Source organism: Oncorhynchus tshawytscha, linkage group LG12 (genome assembly GCF_018296145.1).
Source record: "Oncorhynchus tshawytscha isolate Ot180627B linkage group LG12, Otsh_v2.0, whole genome shotgun sequence".
Classification (NCBI taxonomy): Eukaryota; Metazoa; Chordata; class Actinopteri; order Salmoniformes; family Salmonidae; genus Oncorhynchus; species Oncorhynchus tshawytscha.
Window position 1 is genome coordinate 3,329,473 of NC_056440.1, and position 19,192 is coordinate 3,348,664.

Consider the following 19,192-nt stretch of genomic DNA (forward strand, 5'->3'; position numbering starts at 1 on the left):
GTCAAATGATTCATCTGTAGATTCTAGAGGCCATTCTGAGACTGTGTTGCCGTCAAATGATTCATCTGTAGATTCTAGAGGCCATTCTGAGACTGTGTTGCTGTCAAATGATTCATCTGTAGATTCTAGAGGCCATTCTGAGACTGTGTTGCCGTCAAATGATTCATCTGTAGATTCTAGAGGCCATTCTGAGACTGTGTTGCTGTCAAATGATTCATCTGTAGATTCTAGAGGCCATTCTGAGACTGTGTTGCCGTCAAATGATTCATCTGTAGATTCTAGAGGCCATTCTGAGACTGTGTTGCTGTCAAATGATTCATCTGTAGATTCTAGAGGCCATTCTGAGGCAGGCAGACAGAGAGACAGACAGAGAGACAGACAGACAGACAGACGGCAGGCAGAGAGACAGGCAGAGAGACAGGCAGACAGACAGACAGGTGGCAGACAGAGAGACAGGCAGGCGGCAGGCAGACAGACAGTCCTGTCTTGTTCATTCACAGCATGGATTTTGTGATGCTTCAGCAGTGTGTGTGCATGCATGTGCTTATGTCTCTGCATGTGCTTATGTCTCTGCATGGGCTTATGTCTCTGCATGTGCTTATGTCTCTGCATGTGCTTATGTCTCTACATGTGCTTATGTCTCTGCATGTGCTTATGTCTCTGCACGTGCTTATGTTTGTGTTCTTGCACGTGCATGTGTGTCAAATATCTAATGTGCGTCATGAAGAGGCAGGCTGTCAGGTCTGTGCTTGAAGCAACCCCCCCCATCCCCAGAGCCAACATTAGTTTGAAGTAATTAGATATATTAACAGAAACGTTGTCATTCCTGACAGCCAGATTGTTAGAGCACATTATAATCGTACATCCAACTGTCGACTTGCGTCAACGGAGTGAATAGCATTCGTCCCTTCAAACGATTTGCCAGGGGCTGCATGTGCGTGTCAAAGAGGGCTAGGCCATCGACTGGGGAAACAATCAGGAACATTTCAGATCTGCTTTGAATGTTATTCCTCAAATGTATTTAATCTTTATTTAAACCAGGAAGTGCCATTATTAAGAAGCAAGACATGGTCAAGCAGGCAATAGAGACCATGAATAATACATTAAATAAAGTAAATGGACAGAGTGGAACCCCCTGTGAATCCCAGTACACTTCACCAGTTCCCCTGTGAATCCCAGTGCACTTCACTAATTCCCCTGTGAATCCCAGTACACTTCACCAGTTCCCCTGTGAATCCCAGTGCACTTCACTAATCCGCCTGTGAATCCCAGTACACTTCACCAGTTCCCCTGTGAATCCCAGTACACTTCACCAGTTCCCCTGTGAATCCCAGTACACTTCACTAATTCCCCTGTGAATCCCAGTACACTTCACCAGTTCCCCTGTGAATCCCAGTACACTTCACTAATTCCCCTGTGAATCCCAGTACACTTCACTATTTCCCCTGTGAATCCCAGTACACTTCACTAATTCCCCTGTGAATCCCAGTACACTTCACTAACTCCCCTGTGAATCCCAGTACACTTCACTAATTCCCCTGTGAATCCCAGTACACTTCACTAATTCCCCTGTGAATCCCAGTACACTTCACTAATTCCCCTGTGAATCCCAGTACACTTCACTAATTCCCCTGTGAATCCCAGTACACTTCACCAGTTCCCCTGTGAATCCCAGTACACTTCACCAGTTCCCCTGTGAATCCCAGTACACTTCACTAGTTCCCCTGTGAATCCCAGTACACTTCACCAGTTCCCCTGTGAATCCCAGTATACTTCACTAATTCCCCTGTGAATCCCAGTACACTTCACCAGTGCCCCTGTGAATCCCAGTACACTTCACCAGTTCCCCTGTGAATCCCAGTACACTTCACTAATTCCCCTGTGAATCCCAGTACACTTCACTAATTCCCCTGTGAATCCCAGTACACTTCACTAATTCCCCTGTGAATCCCAGTGCACTTCACTAATTCCCCTGTGAATCCCAGTACACTTCACTAATTCCCCTGTGAATCCCAGTACACTTCACCAGTTCCCCTGTGAATCCCAGTGCACTTCACTAATTCCCCTGTGAATCCCAGTACACTTCACTAACTCCCCTGTGAATCCCAGTACACTTCACCAGTTCCCCTGTGAATCCCAGTGCACTTCACTAACTCCCCTGTGAATCCCAGTACACTTCACCAGTTCCCCTGTGAATCCCAGTACACTTCACTAACTCCCCTGTGAATCCCAGTACACTTCACTAACTCCCCTGTGAATCCCAGTGCACTTCACTAATTCCCCTGTGAATCCCAGTACACTTCACCAGTTCCCCTGTGAATCCCAGTACACTTCACTAACTCCCCTGTGAATCCCAGTACACTTCACTAACTCCCCTGTGAATCCCAGTACACTTCACTAATTCCCCTGTGAATCCCAGTACACTTCACCAGTTCCCCTGTGAATCCCAGTACACTTCACTAATTCCCCTGTGAATCCCAGTACACTTCACCAGTTCCCCTGTGAATCCCAGTACACTTCACCAGTTCCCCTGTGAATCCCAGTACACTTCACTAATTCCCCTGTGAATCCCAGTACACTTCACCAGTTCCCCTGTGAATCCCAGTACACTTCACTAATCCCCCTGTGAATCCCAGTACACTTCACCAGTTCCCCTGTGAATCCCAGTACACTTCACCAGTTCCCCTGTGAATCCCAGTACACTTCACCAGTTCCCCTGTGAATCCCAGTACACTTCACCAGTTCCCCTGTGAATCCCAGTACACTTCACCAGTTCCCCTGTGAATCCCAGTACACTTCACCAGTTCCCCTGTGAATCCCAGTACACTTCACCAGTTCCCCTGTGAATCCCAGTACACTTCACCAGTTCCCCTGTGAATCCCAGTACACTTCACTAACTCCCCTGTGAATCCCAGTACACTTCACCAGTTCCCCTGTGAATCCCAGTACACTTCACTAATTCCCCTGTGAATCCCAGTGCACTTCACTAATTCCCCTGTGAATCCCAGTACACTTGATTAGTCTGCAGATAAATGGAAGGTTTAGGCCTCCTGGGACTCTCCTTTTGTCTCTGAATGCAGAGAGAAACTGGTGCTGGGGTTAATAACACCGTGGTCACAGAGAACCTCTTTAACAGACAGGATACACAACACATCACAACCTCTTTAACAGACAGGATACACAACACATCACAACCTCTTTAACAGACAGGATACACAACACATCACAACCTCTTTAACAGACAGGATACACAACACATCACAACCTCTTTAACAGACAGGATACACAACACATCACAACCTCTTTAACAGACAGGATACACAGCCTCTTTAACAGACAGGATACACAACCTCTTTAACAGACAGGATACACAACCTCTTTAACAGACAGGATACACAACACATCACAACCTCTTTAACAGACAGGATACACAACACATCACAACCTCTTTAACAGACAGGATACACAACACATCACAACCTCTTTAACAGACAGGATACACAACACATCACAACCTCTTTAACAGAGAGGATACACAACACATCACAACCTCTTTAACAGACAGGATACACAACACATCACAACCTCTTTAACAGACAGGATACACAACAGAACCTCTTTAACAGACAGGATACACAACCTCTTTAACAGACAGGATAGACAACCTCTTTAACAGACAGGATACACAACACAACCTCTTTAACAGACAGGATAGACAACCTCTTTAACAGACAGGATACACAACAGAACCTCTTTAACAGACAGGATACACAACCTCTTTAACAGACAGGATACACAACAGAACCTCTTTAACAGACAGGATAGACAACCTCTTTAACAGACAGGATAGACAACCTCTTTAACAGACAGGATACACAACCTCTTTAACAGACAGGATACACAACACAACCTCTTTAACAGACAGGATACACAACCTCTTTAACAGACAGGATACACAACCTCTTTAACAGACAGGATACACAACCTCTTTAACAGACAGGATACATCACATCACAACCTCTTTAACAGACAGGATACACAACCTCTTTAACAGGATACACAACCTCTTTAACAGACAGGATACACAACACAACCTCTTTAACAGACAGGATACACAACCTCTTTAACAGACAGGATACACAACCTCTTTAACAGACAGGATACACAACACAACCTCTTTAACAGACAGGATACACAACCTCTTTAACAGACAGGATACACAACCTCTTTAACAGACAGGATACACACATCACAACCTCTTTAACAGACAGGATACACAACCTCTTTAACAGGATACACAACACATCACAACCTCTTTAACAGACAGGATACACAACCTCTTTAACAGACAGGATACACAACCTCTTTAACAGACAGGATACACAACCTCTTTAACAGACAGGATACACAACCTCTTTAAAAGACAGGATACACAACACAACCTCTTTAACAGGCAGGATACACAACCTCTTTAACAGACAGGATACACAACACAACCTCTTTAACAGACAGGATACATAACCTCTTTAACAGACAGGATACACAACACAACCTCTTTAACACACAACACAATAGATGGTTGAGGGCAGAGGAAGGACATCAGTAATAGATGGGAGAGGTTGAGGGTAGAGGAAGGACATCAGTAATAGATGGGAGAGGTTGAGGGTAGAGGAAGAACATCAGTAATAGAGGTTGAGGGTAGAGGAAGGACATCAGTAATAGATGGGAGAGGTTGAGGGTAGAGGAAGGACATCAGTAATAGATGGGAGAGGTTGAGGGTAGAGGAAGGACATCAGTAATAGATGGGAGAGGTTGAGGGTAGAGGAAGGACATCAGTAATAGATGGTTGAGGGTAGAGGAAGGACATCAGTAATAGAGAGGTTGAGGGTAGAGGAAGGACATCAGTAATAGAGATGGTTGAGGGTAGAGGAAGGACATCAGTAATAGAGGTTGAGGGTAGAGGAAGGACATCAGTAATAGAGGTTGAGGGTAGAGGAAGGACATCAGTAATAGATGGGAGAGGTTGAGGGTAGAGGAAGGACATCAGTAATAGATGGGAGAGGTTGAGGGTAGAGGAAGGACATCAGTAATAGGGGGGAGAGGTTGAGGGTAGAGGAAGGACATCAGTAATAGATGGGAGAGGTTGAGGGTAGAGGAAGGACATCAGTAATAGATGGTTGAGGGTAGAGGAAGGACATCAGTAATAGATGGGAGAGATTGAGGGTAGAGGAAGGACATCAGTAATAGATGGTTGAGGGTAGAGGAAGGACATCAGTAATAGATGGTTGAGGGCAGAGGAAGGACATCAGTAATAGATGGGAGAGGTTGAGGGCAGAGGAAGGACATCAGTAATAGAGGTTGAGGGTAGAGGAAGGACATCAGTAATAGATGGTTGAGGGTAGAGGAAGGACATCAGTAATAGATGGGAGAGGTTGAGGGTAGAGGAAGGACATCAGTAATAGAGGTTGAGGGTAGAGGAAGGACATCAGTAATAGATGGTTGAGGGTAGAGGAAGGACATCAGTAATAGATGGGAGAGGTTGAGGGTAGAGGAAGGACATCAGTAATAGATGGTTGAGGGCAGAGGAAGGACATCAGTAATAGATGGGAGAGGTTGAGGGTAGAGGAAGGACATCAGTAATAGATGGTTGAGGGTAGAGGAAGGACATCAGTAATAGATGGGAGAGGTTGAGGGTAGAGGAAGGACATCAGTAATAGATGGTTGAGGGTAGAGGAAGGACATCAGTAATAGATGGTTGAGGTTGAGGGTAGAGGAAGGACATCAGTAATAGATGGTTGAGGGTAAGAGGAAGGACATCAGTAATAGATGGTTGAGGGTAGAGGAAGGACATCAGTAATAGATGGGAGAGGTTGAGGGTAGAGGAAGGACATCAGTAATAGATGGTTGAGGGTAGAGGAAGGACATCAGTAATAGATGGTTGAGGGTAGAGGAAGGACATCAGTAATAGATGGGAGAGGTTGAGGGTAGAGGAAGGACATCAGTAATAGATGGGAGAGGTTGAGGGTAGAGGAAGGACATCAGTAATAGATGGGAGAGGTTGAGGGTAGAGGAAGGACATCAGTAATAGATGGTTGAGGGTAGAGGAAGGACATCAGTAATAGATGGTTGAGGGTAGAGGAAGGACATCAGTAATAGATGGGAGAGGTTGAGGGTAGAGGAAGGACATCAGTAATAGATGGGAGAGGTTGAGGGTAGAGGAAGGACATCAGTAATAGATGGTTGAGGGTAGAGGAAGGACATCAGTAATAGATGGGAGAGGTTGAGGGTAGAGGAAGGACATCAGTAATAGATGGGAGAGGTTGAGGGTAGAGGAAGGACATCAGTAATAGAGGTTGAGGGTAGAGGAAGGACATCAGTAATAGAGGTTGAGGGTAGAGGAAGGACATCAGTAATAGATGGGAGAGGTTGAGGGTAGAGGAAGGACATCAGTAATAGATGGGAGAGGTTGAGGGTAGAGGAAGGACATCAGTAATAGAGGTTGAGGGTAGAGGAAGGACATCAGTAATAGATGGGAGAGGTTGAGGGTAGAGGAAGGACATCAGTAATAGATGGTTGAGGGTAGAGGAAGGACATCAGTAATAGATGGGAGAGATTGAGGGTAGAGGAAGGACATCAGTAATAGAGGTTGAGGGTAGAGGAAGGACATCAGTAATAGATGGTTGAGGGTAGAGGAAGGACATCAGTAATAGATGGGAGAGGTTGAGGGTAGAGGAAGGACATCAGTAATAGATGGTTGAGGGTAGAGGAAGGACATCAGTAATAGATGGGAGAGGTTGAGGGTAGAGGAAGGACATCAGTAATAGATGGGAGAGGTTGAGGGTAGAGGAAGGACATCAGTAATAGATGGTTGAGGGTAGAGGAAGGACATCAGAAATAGATGGTTGAGGGTAGAGGAAGGACATCAGTAATAGATGGGAGAGGTTGAGGGTAGAGGAAGGACATCAGTAATAGATGGTTGAGGGTAGAGGAAGGACATCAGTAATAGATGGGAGAGGTTGAGGGTAGAGGAAGGACATCAGTAATAGATGGTTGAGGGTAGAGGAAGGACATCAGTAATAGATGGTGGAGGGTAGAGGAAGGACATCAGTAATAGATGGTTGAGGGTAGAGGAAGGACATCAGTAATAGATGGGAGAGGTTGAGGGTAGAGGAAGGACATCAGTAATAGATGGTTGAGGGTAAGGAAGTACATCAGTAATAGATGGGAGAGGTTGAGGGTAGAGGAAGGACATCAGTAATAGATGGGAGAGGTTGAGGGTAGAGGAAGGACATCAGTAATAGATGGTTGAGGGTAGAGGAAGGACATCAGTAATAGATGGTTGAGGGTAGAGGAAGTACATCAGTAATAGATGGGAGAGGTTGAGGGTAGAGGAAGGACATCAGTAATAGATGGGAGAGGTTGAGGGTAGAGGAAGGACATCAGTAATAGATGGGAGAGGTTGAGGGTAGAGGAAGGACATCAGTAATAGATGGTTGAGGGTAGAGGAAGGACATCAGTAATAGATGGTTGAGGGTAGAGGAAGGACATCAGTAATAGATGGGAGAGGTTGAGGGTAGAGGAAGTACATCAGTAATAGATGGGAGAGGTTGAGGGTAGAGGAAGGACATCAGTAATAGATGGTTGAGGGTAGAGGAAGTACATCAGTAATAGATGGGAGAGGTTGAGGTTAGAGGAAGGACAGGAGTAAAAACACTCAAAATAGAACTATTGAAAAATAGTTTGTGTCCATAAAATGTTTATTGTATGTATAAGTTGGAAATAGAAGCCAACGTGTTGTTCACTAGTTTACTCCAATTAGAGGAGGGGTGCTAGGGTTCACAGAAAATAATAAAGAAACATATATATATTTTTAAAGATATATAAAAAAGATACACCACCGGTCAAAAGATTGGACACACCTACTCATTCCAGGGTTTTAGAACACCTACTCATTCCAGGGTTTTAGAACACCTACTCATTCCAGGGTTTTAGAACACCTACTCATTCCAGGGTTTTAGATCACCTACTCATTCCAGGGTTTTAGAACACCTACTCGTTCCAGGGTTTTAGAACACCTACTCATTCCAGGGTTTTAGAACACCTACTCGTTCCAGGGTTTTAGAACACCTACTCATTCCAGGGTTTTAGAACACCTACTCATTCCAGGGTTTTAGAACACCTACTCATTCCAGGGTTTTAGAACACCTACTCGTTCCAGGGTTTTAGAACACCTACTCATTCCAGGGTTTTAGAACACCTACTCATTCCAGGGTTTTAGAACACCTACTCATTCCAGGGTTTTAGAACAGCTACTCATTCCAGGGTTTTAGAACACCTACTCATTCCAGGGTTTTAGAACACCTACTCATTAAAAGGTTTTAGAACACCTACCTATTCCAGGGTTTTAGAACACCTACTCATTCCAGGGTTTTAGAACACCTACTCATTCCAGGGTTTTAGAACACCTACTCATTCCAGGGTTTTAGAACACCTACTCATTCCAGGGTTTTAGATCACCTGCTCATTCAAGGGTTTTAGAACACCTGCTCATTCCAGGGTTTTAGAACACCTACTCATTCCAAGGTTTTAGAACACCTACTCATTCCAGGTTTTTAGAACACCTACTCATTCCAGGGTTTTAGAACACCTACTCATTCCAGGGTTTTAGATCACCTGCTCATTCAAGGGTTTTAGAACACCTACTCATTCCAAGGGTTTTAGAACACCTACTCATTCAAAGGTTTTAGAACACCTACTCATTCCAGGGTTTTAGAACACCTACTCATTCAAAGGTTTTAGAACACCTACTCATTCAAGGGTTTTAGAACACCTACTCATTCAAAGGTTTTAGAACACCTACTCATTCCAGGGTTTTAGAACACCTACTCATTCCAGGGTTTTAGAACACTTACTCAAATCCAGGGTTTTAGAACACCTACTCATTCAAGGGTTTTAGAACACCTACTCATTCCAGGGTTTTAGAACACCTACTCATTCCAGGGTTTCAGAACATCTACTCATTCCAGGGTTTTAGAACACCTACTCATTCCAGGGTTTTAGAACACCTACTCATTCAAAGGTTTTAGAACACCTACTCATTCCAGGGTTTTAGAACACCTACTCATTCAAGGGTTTTAGAACACCTACTCATTCCAGGGTTTTAGAACACCTACTCATTCCAGGGTTTCAGAACATCTACTCATTCCAGGGTTTTAGAACACCTACTCATTCCAGGGTTTTAGAACACCTACTCATTCAAAGGTTTTAGAACACCTACTCATTCAAAGGTTTTAGAACACCTACTCATTCAAGGGTTTTAGAACACCTACTCATTCAAAGGTTTTAGAACACCTACTCATTCAAGGGTTTTAGAACACCTACTCATTCCAGGGTTTTAGAACACCTACTCATTCCAGGGTTTTAGAACACCTACTCATTCAAGGGTTTTAGAACACCTACTCATTCCTGGGTTTTTCTTTATTTTTACTATTTTCTACATTGTAGAATAATAGTGAAGACATCAAAACTATGAAATAACACATATTGAATCATGTAGTAACCAAAAATGTTCTTGAAATCTTCTGGACTAACTGACCTTCATGTCTTAAAGTAATGATGGATCGTCATTTCTCTTTGTTTATTTGAGCTGTACTTGTCGTAATATGTACTTTGTGTTTTACCAAATAGGGCTATCTTCTGTATACCACCCCTGCCTTGTCACAATACAACTGATTAGCTCAAACGCATTAAGAAGGAAATAAATACCAGAAATTAACTTTTAACAATCCACACCTGTCAATTGAAATGTATTCCAGGTGACTACCTTATGAAGCTGGTTGAGAGAATGCCAAGAGTGTGCAAAGCTGTCACCAAGGCAAAGGGTGTCTCCTTTGAAGAATCTCAACTATAACATTTGTTTCACACTCTGTTTTGGTTCCAACATGATTCCATATGTGTTATTTCATAGTTTTGATGTCTTCACTATTATTCTACAATGTAGAAAATAGTTTTTTTTAAATAAAGAAAAACCCTTGAATGAGCATGTGGGTCCAAACTTCTGACTGGTACTGGACGTACTTGTATATTTGCTTTAAATTGAAAACAATTGAGACACAAAACCAAAATCCTTTCAGTTGTTCAACTTATTTTGTCTGATCTTCCATGTGCAACCAGGACGTTTTCTGAATAGCAGTGTCACTCCCTGATCTGTTTCCCCTGTCCTTGTTCTTGTCTCCAGCCCCTCCAGGTGCTCCACCCCCTCCAGGTGTCACCCATCTTCCCCATTGTTCCCTGGGTTTTTAAACCTGTGTTTTCTGTCTGTCTGTGCCAGTTCGTCTTGTATGTTCCAAATCAACCAGCGTGTTTTTCCCGTGCTCCTGCCTTTGCTATTCTCTTTTTGCTAGTCCTCCCTGGTTTGAACCTTGGCTGTTTTCTGGACTCTGTACCCGCCTGCCTGACCATTCTGCCTGGCCTGACCTCGAGCCTGCCTGACCATTCTGCCTGGCCTGACCTCGAGCCTGTCTGCCACACTGTACCTCCTGGACTCTGATCTGGTTTGGACCTTTTGCCTGTCCACGACCATTCTCTTGCCTTCCTCTTTTGGATTATTAATAAATATCAAAGACTCAAACCATCTCCCTCCCGTGTCTGTATCTAGGTCTCGCCTTGTGCCCTCATAAGCAGTGATTGAAAAAGTACTCAATTGTCATACTTGAGTAAAAGTAAAGATACCTTAATAGAAAATGACTCAAGTGAAAGCCACCCAGTAAAATACTACTCTAATAAAAGTCTGAACGTATTTGGTTTTAAATGTACTTAAGTATCAAAAGTAAAATTATAAACCATTTCAAATTGGTTTATAAATCCGGCACAGCCAGAAGAGGACTGGCCACCCCACATAGCCTGGTTCCTCTCTAGGTTTCTTCCTAAGTTTTGGCCTTTCTAGGGAGTTTTTCCTAGCCACCGTGCTTCTACACCTGCATTGCTTGCTGTTTGGGGGGTTTTAGGCTGGGTTTCTGTACAGCACTTTGAGATATCAGCTGATGTACGAAGGGCTATATAAATACATTTGATTTGATTTGATTTGAAATTGCTTATATTAAGCAAACCAGAATTCACTATTTTATTTTTAAAATGTATTTACAGGTTGCCAGGGGCACATTAACACTCAGACATAATTTACAAACGAAGCAGTTTGTAAATCTGCCAGATCAGAGGCAGTAGGGATGACCAAGGATGTTCTCTTGATAAGTGTGTGAATTAGAACATGTTCCTGTCAAAATGTAACGAGTACTGTTGGGTCTCAAGACAAATGCATGGAGTAAAAAGTACATTATTTATTTTTTAGGAATGTAGTGAAATTAAAAGTTGTCAAAAAAATATAAATAGTAAAGAACAGATACCCCAAAAAACTACTTAAGTAGTACTTTAAAGTAGTTTGTTCTTAAGTACTTTACACAACTGCTGAATAGCCATTCAAGTTGTTATTCATCACCACTGGTTTGGTTTCTGTTGTTAATTTTTTGAGGGGAAGGGGTTGGCCTGCTGTTGGAGGCTGGAGGGGTGTGTGGCCTGCTGTGGGTGGGGGCTGCTGTGGGTGGTTGGAGGACAGGGTGGGTGGGGGGGGTGTGGCCTGCTGTGGGTGGTTGGAGGACAAGGGGGGGGGGTGGCCTGCTGTGGGTGGTTGGAGGACAGGGGGGGGGGTGTGTGGCCTGCTGTGGGTGGTTGGAGGACAAGGGGGTGGCCTGCTGTGGGAGGCTGGAGGACAAGGGGGGGGGGGCCTGGCCTGCTGTGGTGGTTGGAGGACAGGGGGGCTGGGGGCTGCTTGGCCTGCTGTGGGTGGTTGGAGGACAGGGGGGGGGTGGCCTGCTGTGGGTGGTTGGAGGACAAGGGGGGGGGAAGGCTGGAGGGGGGTTGGCCTGCTGTTGGAGGCTGGAGGACAAGGGGGGACTGCTGTGGGAGGCTGGAGGACAAGGGGGGTTGGCCTGCTGTGGGAGAGAGATAGCTTTTTCCTTTGTCTCTTCTTTCAGCTTCCTGCTCCCAGTAGATTTCACCATCCACACTGTCCTGTTGAGAGACAATGGTTGGTAGAGGTTGCCACCAACAGACCAGACCTGCATGGCCGTACTGGCGTATCAAACACTGTATTGTCTTATTCTTCTAGCCCGTTGCTATTCAACTCTAGCCTGGTCCCAGATCTGTTTGTGTTGTCTGGCCAACTCTGATAGTCATTGACAGCACAACATATCTAGGATCAGGCTAATTCCATTTTCTCTCACCTGGTTGATTGGCTTCAGAATCAAGGATGTCCTTTTAGACGAGGCGAAACTAGGCTAGTGTTGTGTGACTTTTCACCGGTGTGAAGAAGTTAACATGTGGTTGCTACTTTTAGTGGCAGTACCCAAAGTTGGTTCCTGTGGCGCTGAAGTAGACTGAGGGCTGGGACGCTCCAGCATTGAGCCATGAGGAAGAAATAGAGGACAATATCACAATCACTGCTCCTGGTGACGTCATATAATGTTGCCCTGATGACGTCACAAGTCTGTCGACAAGTATTTATAATTTTGCTAGTGATCTGTGCCTCGACACAATCCTGTCTCGGAGCTCTACAGACAATGCCTTCCATCTCATGGCTTGGTTTCTGCTCTGACATGCACTGTCAACTGTGGGACCTTTATATAGACAGGTGTCTGCCTTTCCAAATAATGTCCAATCAATTGAATTTACCACAGGTTGACTCTAATCAAGTTGTAGAAATATCTCAAGGATGATCAATGGAAACAGGATGCACCTGAGCTCAATTTCAAATCTCATAGCAAAGGGTCTGAATACTTATGTAAATCAGGTATTTCTGTTTTTGATTTTTTTTGCCAGTTTTTGCCTTGTCATTATGGGGTACTGTGATGTCATTATGGGGTACTGTGATGTCATTATGGGGTACTGTGATGTCATTATGGGGTACTGTGTGTAGATTGATGAGGGGGGGGAAATGATTTAATCAATCTTATAAATAAGGCTGTAACGTAACAAAATGTGGAAAAAGTAGAGGGGTCTGAATACTTTCGGGATGCACTGTGCTTCCATAAATGTATTCGACTCGCACCGGGGAACCTTCAGACGAGTCTTCTGAGGCCTGTGGCCATTCTAGAGCGAAACAACAGACATGTAGGTGAGAGTCTCACCTTTACACAGAGGAGACGTTTCAAAATCTCTTACTCTAAGCAATTGTATTAGTAAAAAATAATATAATTCAAACTATTTTTAGCAGCTCAGTGTTTTGTATTATTCATTTTATACAGTCTTTTTTTGCTGATCTTTAACAAGGGGTCCAATATTTCCAGCGTATGAGGCCGCTTGACCCTGTTTTATCCTGGTGTAAACAAACCTCCATCTGTTTACCATAACAATCATAATACCACACAGAAAATCATCTGTTCTCCGGCAATTTGCAGCCTAAGTACCAGACAGTGTAAATAATGAGTTAGTCCACACACAGTCTGTAGCTAAACAAACAATTTGGCCCATATTTGTTTTCACAAGAAACCATGAAACCAACAGAAATGTTGAAAGGTTTACCCTTCCACTTAAGACACAGTGAATCACTGAGTACTCCTGATATCCCTGCGTGAGTCACTGAGTACTCCTGATATCCCTGCGTGAGCCACTGAGTACTCCTGATATCCCTGCGTGAGCCACTGAGTACTCCTGATATCCCTGCGTGAGCCACTGAGTACTCCTGATATCCCTGCGTGAGCCACTGAGTACTCCTGATATCCCTGCGTGAGCCACTGAGTACTCCTGATATCCCTGCGTGAGTCACTGAGTACTCCTGATATCCCTGCGTGAGCCACTGAGTACTCCTGATATCCCTGCATGAGTCACTGAGTACTCCTGATATCCCTGCGTGAGTCACTGAGTACTCCTGATATCCCTGCGTGAGCCACTGAGTACTCCTGATATCCCTGCGTGAGCCACTGAGTACTCCTGATATCCCTGCGTGAGTCACTGAGTACTCCTGATATCCCTGCGTGATCCTGTCAAAGACCTGTTCCAATGGGGCACCGCCATGCTCCCATGTGGTCTAGGCTATACGATTCACGAAGTTACCAACGTTCTGCTCGCCTTTTCATTTTCTAACATAGTGATCACTTTTCCAAAACACGTGACTGTGGGTTCCACTCAGTCTCTAAATAAAACAACACACATTTACTGTAGGTGTCTTAATAACATCCTTACAAGAATCAACTACTAACTCAACGCAATTTGGGTCTGAACGTTCTCCGTCTGACTGATTTCCATTGGCCGGATGAGCTTACAACACCTACCTACCCGTCGTCGGTTTCCTCATTCAAAATGAATCAATCAACCATCACTGAATGGATTTCTTCTCGGGAGGAACGTTCTGTACACTGATCTTCATCCCTCGGGCCGACTAGCCAATTATATGCATGTTGCCTGTGGTGATGCCCTGAGAGCTGTGGATACTGTTAGACTGACACTAATAGTTGATACACCCTAGGAGCTGTGGATACTGTTAGACTGACACTAATAGTTGATACACCCTAGGAGCTGTGGATACTGTTAGACTGACACTAATAGTTGATACACCCTAAGAGCTGTGGATCCTGTTAGACTGACACTAATAGTTGATATCCCCTAAGAGTTGTGGATCCTGTTAGTCTGACACTAATAGTTGATACCCCCTAAGAGCTGTGGATACTGTTAGACTGACACTAATAGTTGATACCCCCTAAGAGTTGTGGATCCTGTTAGTCTGACACTAATAGTTGATACCCCTAAGAGTTGTGGATCCTGTTAGTCTGACACTAATAGTTGATACCCCTAAGAGTTGTGGATCCTGTTAGTCTGACACTAATAGTTGATACCCCCTAAGAGCTGTGGATCCTGTTAGTCTGACACTAATAGTTGATACCCCTAAGAGCTGTGGATCCTGTTAGTCTGACACTAATAGTTGATACCCCTAAGAGTTGTGGATCCTGTTAGTCTGACACTAATAGTTGATACCCCTAAGAGTTGTGGATCCTGTTAGTCTGACACTAATAGTTGATACCCCCTAAGAGTTGTGGATCCTGTTAGACTGGCACTAATAGTTGATACCCCCTAAGAGTTGTGGATCCTGTTAGACTGACACTAATAGTTGATACCCCCTAAGAATTGTGGATCCTGTTAGACTGACACTAATAGTTGATACCCCTAAGAGTTGTGGATCCTGTTAGTCTGACACTAATAGTTGATACCCCTAAGAATTGTGGATCCTGTTAGTCTGACACTAATAGTTGATACCCCTAAGAGTTGTGGATCCTGTTAGTCTGACACTAATAGTTGATACCCCCTAAGAGCTGTGGATCCTGTTAGACTGACACTAATAGTTGATACCCCCTAAGAGCTGTGGATACTGTTAGACTGACACTAATAGTTGATACCCCCTAAGAGCTGTGGATACTGTTAGACTGACACTAATAGTTGATACCCCCTAAGAGCTGTGGATCCTGTTAGACTGACACCCTAAGAGCTGTGGATCCTGTTAGACTGACACTAATAGTTGATACCCCCTAAGAGTTGTGGATCCTGTTAGACTGACACTAATAGTTGATCACGTTCTGATTGGGATCATTGTTCCATTCCATGTCTTCTCTATCAATCTATCCAGTGCCCAACCTAAACAGGAAGTAATCTGTGCGCCGCAGAGGACTGCTACTCAGGGGGAACTCAGTACATGTACCAGCCGAGGTAATGGCTGTGTATTTCCATTCACCTTCAGCAGCCGATTAGCAGCCCCGCGGCGGCAGGGATATAGCTGATATAGCTAACAACCAACTCTTTTTAAACAATCTATTCATTTATGTATGTTTTACTCGCTCTGCTGCCCATCGCTGCCCATCGCTGGCGGGGGAGGAAGAGAGGCTGATACTACATACCGAGGCCTGTGGTTTCATATTTTAGAGAGTGTTTGCTTTCTCAATGCTGACAACACCAGTAAACGTACTCTCCTCCCTCCAAATATATGGTCAAATCGTTTCAATAAAGGGAATTTGCTCGTTTCCCAAAAATACACAAATATCGAGCTTAGAATTTTACAGAATATTTTTTGCAGAAACAAAATGCTGACCTGATCCATTCTGAAGCAAACTATAGTAGCCTAGGTTTCAGTGGCAGTCAATGCCATTTAAGATGAGGGAGCATGATATATATATATATATATATTTTTTTTTTTATGAACATTCTATTACAGCATATTAGATGACTGTCATTCATATTCCAATCACCCAGCTCTGGGGAGACCTGAAAACATCTGTACAGGGACACTCCCCATCCAACCTGACACCCTCCCCTGTTGTCAATACTCTAGAACCCTCCCCTGTTGTCAATACTCTAGAACCCTCCCCTGTTGTCAATACTCTAGAACCCTCACCTGTTGTCAATACTCTAGAACCCTCCCCTGTTGTCAATACTCTAGAACCCTCCCCTGTTGTCAATACTCTAGAACCCTCACCTGTTGTCAATACTCTAGAACCCTCCCCTGCTGTCAATACTCTAGAACCCTCCCCTGTTGTCAATACTCTAGATCCCTCCACTTGTGAGGATAACAGCCTTTCTCTGTTGATTTATTTTGAGATTGTAGAACACATTCGGATGGATCTTAGACCATTCCTCCATACAGGACCTTTCCAGATGCTTGGTATCATTTTTCGGGGCTTATGGACCATTCTCTTCAATTCAAATCCCAGGCTTTAGTCCAGAGACCGAGGGCCATTTCAAAATGTTTATATTGGGTTCAATGGACCATTTCTTATTTTGTTTTGATTATTGCTTGCGGTTATTGTCTCTACTTATTTTGAAGGCCTCGAGTACCAGCGTTGTCATGTGACTATAAATTGACACATTTTTGTTGCCAGTGCTCTTCACATTCCGAGCAAAGGGGGAAGCGTCTATCGAAGAGAATTTGTATGTGGTCATTTTTTTGGTCCTCATTCATCATTTCAAAGGTTTTCAAGGCTAGACACCCATTGACTAACTGCAAGGCTCTGTTGTTAAAAGTGTGTCTGAAAGTTGATCAAGACTCTGTGATACGGTACGACGGGAGGAGATCAGGTGATTAATCCCTGTTTTACTTTTGTTTTCCTCCAGATCAACATGTTTATGGAAGGGTTCCATGATGCATTGCTGCTGTACGCCCTGGCGCTGCACGAAGCCATCAGGAACGGCCTCACCAAGAAGGACGGAGCAGAGATCACCTATCGCATGTGGAACAGAACATTTGAAGGTAAAAAACAAAAACCCTCTGGTCCTTATTAAACCTCTGCCTTATCTCTGGTCCTTATTAAACCTATCCTCCCCTCTGGTCCTTATTAAACCTCTCCTCCCCTCTGGTCCTTATTAAACCTCTCCTCCCCACTGGTCCTTATTAAACCTCTCCTCCCCTCTGGTCCTTATTAAACCTCTCCTCCCCTCTGGTCCTTATTAAACCTCTGCCTTATCTCTGGTCCTTATTAAACCTCTCCTCCCCACTTCTCCTTATTAAAACTCTCCCTTATCTCTTCCCCATTCTTATCCTCCCATCCTTATCATATTGGCCTCCCTCCAGAGCCTTAGCAGCCTGCATTCATCCTCTCTCTCACTTTCTCTCTTTCTCAATTCAATTAAATTTAAGGGCTTTTTTGGCATGGGAAACATATTTTTTAAATGCCAAAGCAAGTGAAATAGATAATAAACAAAGTGAAATATAAATAAATAAAAATACATCTCTCTCTCTCCTCTCGCTGTCTCATCATATGTCCTCTGAGGATGTTTTTTACTGAGGTGTAGATCATTTTCCAAAGACTGTAAGACTGCTGGAATGTGATCTGAATTTTAGATCTAAGACCGGAGCTCAGATTCCGTCTCCTTCAGTTGTCCTGGCTCCCAGCTGGACCAATCATCACCCTTAATTAGGCCAATGTTGTCAACCCGAGTTGAGCCTCTGGCATTCTCCACTCATTTTTAATGGCTGTATAAGGAACATTTATAGCATTATTGATATCACTATCAATTACACAAGGCTTTGGCGTGCAACACAGCCAGCTCAGCGCAGTGCAGCTGTGTCCTGAGCTGTTATCCAGAAGGATTTCCTTTAGCTTGTAGAGGATGTTAAAATACACCACAGACAGTACACTGTACAGCAGTACCAAGGGCTTACGGCAGTATGAAGGGCTTACAGCAGTACCAAGGGCTTACAGCAGTATGAAGGGCTTACAACAGTACCAAGGGCTTACGGCAGTATGAAGGGCTTACAGCAGTACCAAGGGCTTACAGCAGTACCAAGGGCTTACAGCAGTACCAAGGGCTTACAGCAGTATGAAGGGCTTACAGCAGTATGAAGGGCTTACAGCAGTACCAAGGGCTTACAGCAGTATGAAGGGCTTACAGCAGTACCAATGGCTTACGGCAGTATGAAGGGCTTACAGCAGTACCAATGGCTTACGGCAGTATGAAGGGCTTACAGCAGTACCAAGGGCTTACAGCAGTATGAAGGGATTACAGCAGTACCAGGGCTTACAGCAGTATGAAGGGCTTACGGCAGTATGAAGGGCTTACAACAGTACCAAGGGCTTACGGCAGTATGAAGGGCTTACAGCAGTACCAAGGGCTTACGGCAGTATGAAGGGCTTACAGCAGTACCAAGGGCTTACGGCAGTATGAAGGGCTTACAGCAGTATGAAGGGCTTACAGCAGTACCAAGGGCTTACGGCAGTATGAAGGGCTTACAGCAGTATGAAGGGCTTACAGCAGTACCAAGGGCTTACAGCAGTATGAAGGGCTTACAGCAGTACCAATGGCTTACGGCAGTATGAAGGGCTTACAGCAGTACCAATGGCTTACGGCAGTATGAAGGGCTTACAGCAGTACCAATGGCTTACGGCAGTATGAAGGGCTTACAGCAGTACCAAGGGCTTACAGCAGTATGAAGGGATTACAGCAGTACCAGGGCTTACAGCAGTATGAAGGGCTTACGGCAGTATGAAGGGCTTACAGCAGTACCAAGGGCTTACGACAGTATGAAGGGCTTACAGCAGTACCAAGGGCTTACAGCAGTATGAAGGGCTTACGGCAGTATGAAGGGATTACAGCAGTACCAGGGCTTACAGCAGTATGAAGGGCTTACGGCAGTATGAAGGGATTACAGCAGTACCAA

The 19,192-nt window shown here is 44.3% G+C and overlaps 1 protein-coding gene across 2 annotated transcripts in view; it reads left to right on the plus strand.

Moving 5' to 3' along the window:
• LOC112239066 (atrial natriuretic peptide receptor 3-like) overlaps positions 1-19,192 on the plus strand; it is a 75,854-nt gene that overhangs the window by 42,636 nt on the left and 14,026 nt on the right. For both annotated transcript variants that reach the window (XM_042331202.1, XM_042331203.1), the window contains exon 4: positions 17,149-17,284. In XM_042331202.1, coding sequence (XP_042187136.1) covers positions 17,149-17,284 — 136 coding nt within the window. The remainder of the gene's footprint in view (positions 1-17,148; positions 17,285-19,192) is intronic.